This window comes from Brassica oleracea, chromosome C3 (assembly GCF_000695525.1).
Source record: "Brassica oleracea var. oleracea cultivar TO1000 chromosome C3, BOL, whole genome shotgun sequence".
NCBI lineage: Eukaryota > Viridiplantae > Streptophyta > Magnoliopsida > Brassicales > Brassicaceae > Brassica > Brassica oleracea.
This window is the reverse complement of record NC_027750.1, coordinates 16176754-16181142: the sequence shown is the minus strand read 5'-3', so window position 1 is coordinate 16181142 and position 4389 is coordinate 16176754. Positions and strand designations below refer to the sequence as shown.

At 33.2% G+C, this 4389-nt stretch overlaps 2 protein-coding genes across 25 annotated transcripts; both read right to left on the bottom strand.

Annotated features, from left to right (window-relative positions):
• LOC106328913 lies at positions 1–2189 on the bottom strand. Of its 24 annotated transcripts, none has more exons than XR_001267675.1 (6): positions 1701–2043; positions 1453–1542; positions 1270–1370; positions 712–841; positions 496–564; positions 9–409 (listed from the first exon to the last, which is right to left on the bottom strand). XR_001267675.1 is itself a non-coding variant. In XM_013767455.1 (6 exons), the coding sequence occupies exons 2-6, from the start codon at positions 1490–1492 to the stop codon at positions 388–390; spliced, it is 336 nt and encodes a 111-aa protein (XP_013622909.1). In that variant the 5' UTR covers positions 1493–1542; positions 1701–2185; the 3' UTR covers positions 9–387. The 24 variants fall into 24 exon arrangements, 1 of the variants encoding a protein (XP_013622909.1); XM_013767455.1 differs by having other exon boundaries at positions 738–841; positions 1701–2185; XR_001267676.1 differs by having other exon boundaries at positions 1–564; positions 1270–1341; positions 1701–2048.
• A 1255-nt stretch (positions 2190–3444) lies between these two features.
• On the bottom strand, positions 3445–4128 carry LOC106332230 (cyclin-dependent protein kinase inhibitor SMR3-like). The gene has a single exon (XM_013770705.1). It carries the CDS (start codon positions 4019–4021, stop codon positions 3599–3601), a length of 423 nt encoding a protein of 140 aa, XP_013626159.1. The 5' UTR covers positions 4022–4128; the 3' UTR covers positions 3445–3598.
• Positions 4129–4389: the final 261 nt, after the last annotated feature.

Sequence of the window (4389 nt, the reverse complement as noted above, 5' to 3'; positions counted from 1 at the left end):
TTTCACAATCTGATTAACATTTCCTGAGTTGCATTGAATTTCTTTGTCAGAATTCTCTGGCTGCTTGTTCAAGAGATAAATGCTAACGCTGCCTTTCCTTGACTCTGAAGCAAACCAAAGGAAAAACTTGAAGCAAAGAAGATGATGCAGAATCCTCCTCCTTCCACCAACGCATGTCATGGCGAAAAGAATTATTACCTGATAACTTCGTCAAAGTCGTTAGCAGTCTTCCTAAGTGACAAACGTTAGATTCTTGACTTCATTGGCCTACCTCCATCCGTTACAAATTAAAATCATTCAGAAGTGTGCCAAAAGAAGGAAGATGTCAGCCATCCAAATTAACTTATTTCCAAAATCTATCAAGTCATATACGTTCATGATCATACTTCAACTCACGTCTTTTAACTGTCTGGTTTGGAGAAAACATATGATCATGAGACTCAAACACAAATACTTAAATGATATATGATGACAATAAACATAAAAACAGAGGACCTTTGAGCTCGGCGCTGCTGATGGACCGGCGCCACCCAGTGGCTGTGGGTCAAAGCCTTACATGTGAACCTGTGCGTGCAGTAGTGGAGTATATTCTTAGCAGAAAAGAAAAGAAAATTTATTAAAGAACAAAACTTTGAGATCATGTTTAGAGGAAAAATTGCAAAGATCCAGTTGCAATATTTATTCCAAACTACTCAGAGTAAGAAATGAAACCTTCATTGTTTCTTTCATGAACATACATGTCTCTTTGAGTCCTGTGCATGACCTCCTTCGCAGAAGACTGCTTATTCCATTCAGTCAATTGAAACCCAGACAAAGCCATCTGAATGAGAAACATCAATTTCTGGAAACGAAGATACCAAAGATATAAACAGGATATGAAGTTTGAAGACCTAATACTTTAAGCAAATGAAAGTTTCCATCTCAGTCTAAGTTGGCGTATGGCATAAAACCGATGTCGTGAAATCGTAGTTTAATCGCGACCGCGAGGTAGCAACCAGCATCACAACTTCAAGTGCAAAGTAAAACGAATGCTACAACAAAACAATATCTACAAAATTTGTGTGGTTGATTTGTTTGATCTGATTAAAGTCTCCATTCTAGAATGAAAAATGTGTAAACAAAATATGAAGAACAGATGGTTGAAATCACAATAACCAAAAAATATCTATGCTTCAAAGTTCTACTTATACTGCTTAGAGAGCAAAGTAACCTGTCCCACAAAGAGACATAAAATCCCAGACGCATATTATTCATGAAGTTTAGACTAACCTGTGATCCAATTCTTTCTTCTAGAAAGCTTGACTTCAAACTTATCAATTTCTCCTCCAGAATCTTCTTCCCCTTCCGCAAACACGTATTTTTTAAAGACCCTTCATATCCAGCGCTCAAACTCCCTTATTTACAGTTTTAATGATAAAATTAAGAGACAAATTAATCGCTGCAAATAAATACCTTGATTGAAAGAAGTGGAAGTCGTAAGTCTGAAATCCATAAGCGAGATTGATATCAATTCCTTAAAAACTTGAAGCCGTAGGAAAGACTCTGCTATTGTAATACAACATGATATGATTAATTACACAACGAACACTCACATAACCAAAAAAGAGATCAGGCAAGAAGAATTGAAAACAAAAAACTGGAATCGTTGAATGCTCCATTATTAGGATTGTGAGAATGATGTTCACATGATGAAAGCTAACCTTTTTATAGCTGTAGATTCACCTCCTTGTACAAAGGGAAGATGCAATGAATGAGGAAACGTGCTTGGAGTGGCCGAATGAGTTAAGACGGTCATTAATGAAGATGAATCAAAGCATCTCGTAACGGTTTGTAGAAAAGAATGTCTAGCTGATTGAAGAGACACACAGAGATCCTCCATTGTTGGTGTGGTGAGTGCATATGAACATCATCGTTGTTGGAGATCGAAGAGGATTGCGAACCCTAAAATTTGGTTTGGAGACGATAAGCCTAACTTGCTACCGGGATCGAAGACTTGGATAAAACATGAAGCCCAACGAAGCCCATAAAATGACCAAACCAAATATACGCTTAACGATATATAAGCCCATCCGATTTCCAAGTAAAGTAAATGAAACGATGAGTTTCATATTTCTCGGACACGTGTCAGCGCAAGGAAACTCGAGTTTCTGACCTGGAATCTGATGTGGAGCCCTCAGGAGTGAGTAAACTTATCTTTATATATAAAGATTCCTCCGAATCACAGATCCAATAAGCCCCTAACATTTTTCAAGTAGGTTATGACAAAGCATTTGGCTTGGGCTTTCTTCAGCCCATATTGATATATCATAATTATGTGTAGACAAAAATAGTTCTTCCATTATAGTACATATCAGAAGTAAATTAATTTTGAATCATTAATTAACTGCACGACCTTGGATTGGTCATTCAGATACTTGGTAGCAGCAAAATACGCTCGCCTAGATTTCAGTGATCAAAGCATTAAAATTCTTTTCGATCAACCCATTCACCTAGATTCCGTTTACACTTTACATAACCAAAGTACTATTTCACCAACTCTACTCTGCTTTCCAATACTCATACGTCCTATAATTACCGATTATTTCCAATGTACAAATCAATATAAGAAACTGACGAGAAAAAAAAACTTTGCAAAAACATATGCGTCTCTAAGACCATCTCCAAAAAGATTCTCTATTTTAAAATTTGTAAAATTCTAAATTTGAAGTTTCAAAATGCTCTTGTCCGAAAACAAAACTTTAAACTTAAGTTCATAATTATTTGTATTTTATATTATGATCCTTATATTTGTTGTAATTAATATAAATCTATTAAACTTTTATATATAACTAGTACATACCTAAAAATATTAAGGTAATATTAATGAATAAAATCTTACACTAAATATATAAAATTATAAATAGAAATACATAACTAAATATTTAACTACAAGTATAATACAACATTTTCATAAAATTTAATTTGTAATGCTCCATCTTCTATTTTACAAAAAACAAATTTGGACAATGCTTTAGAGATTTTGGAGGTTCGAGAGAAAATTTACTAGACTATTAATGTTGTTGTAATATTTAAATTTGTGTAATAATTATTTTTTCATGTATCTTTTAAATTTTTTAATTAACTTTCTTTTATAATATTCTTGTTGTCTAATTCAGGTTTTAAAATATTATAAATCTTATTTTAAAAATTTTATTTAATTTTATATGTAAAATTTGAATTTATAAAAATAAATTTGAAATATATATGACATATAAGAATTTTAAGGATTAAAACGATAAATGAGAAAATACTTAAAAATCATAAATGTGTTGTGTAATTAATTATAAAGATCAAAATGGAAAAAAAAAGATAAAACTTCAAATTTGAAGTTTGAAATTTATTTTTGTAGAGCAAAAAACTCTATATTTGAAGTTATACAATTTCTTTTGGAGATGCTCCAGATACTTCACGGGCAAAAAAAATAAAACTACCAACAGAAAAACAAGATTTTTAACAAATAAATAAAACTGAAATAGCATCTCACAACATTACATAACACTTAGTTTATTACCATTTGGTTAATTATATGTAGCTACGTTATGCATATACGTATGTAACATCAAATATGTCTGGCTTTCTTAATTTTGTTACCGAGAGATGCTGAATGAAACATACAATCAATCTCTCTAGAAACATTCAGAATGATCATTCTCCTGCTTTTATAAGAATCTCGAACCTTCAAGCTTCTTGACTGGATTCCCTTAGGCTTCCTCGGCGCCGGCGGACAAATATTTGGAATATTTGGGAGAATCTGGTCCAGGCGTGTTGGAGTCTTACATAATTCTTCTTCTTCCTCATTCTTTACTCCTTCATGTGAGCAATTAGTTAGTTCTCGGACTTTGGTTTCAAGATCTTGATCTGGACGGAATACTTGAACGCTTCGGTCTGAAAACCCTATAGAGGGTACACGAAGGAGCCCTATTTCGGTTTCGCCGAGATTCTTTTGATCGGAGAGACAAATTCCAGCGTCCGAGAAACCCATCTATCAGGAGAAAAACGTAAAAAGGGAAAGGGAGTTAAATAGTTCTGATGAGAGAGAGAGGAAGATTTATGGCTTTAGTGACTTTTTTTTTTTTGATCACTGGCTTTAGTGACTTAATTTGCTTTATATAATGGTAATACTGTGTGCGTGTCGTTTTAAATTGTGTATTTGAAATAATAATTTTTTGTGAACATTCGGGGTATTAGTAAATGTTTTAGGTATCCGATACAAACAAATATACTTACTTTATGTATGCTTTGCTTTTTAAAAATATGGTATGGTTTTTGTCAATTTAGTTAATCTCTATACCAATCACACGTTTCGCTTTTCAAGGTCACATTTAGGATTTAGCTTTAAGGGGCATAAGA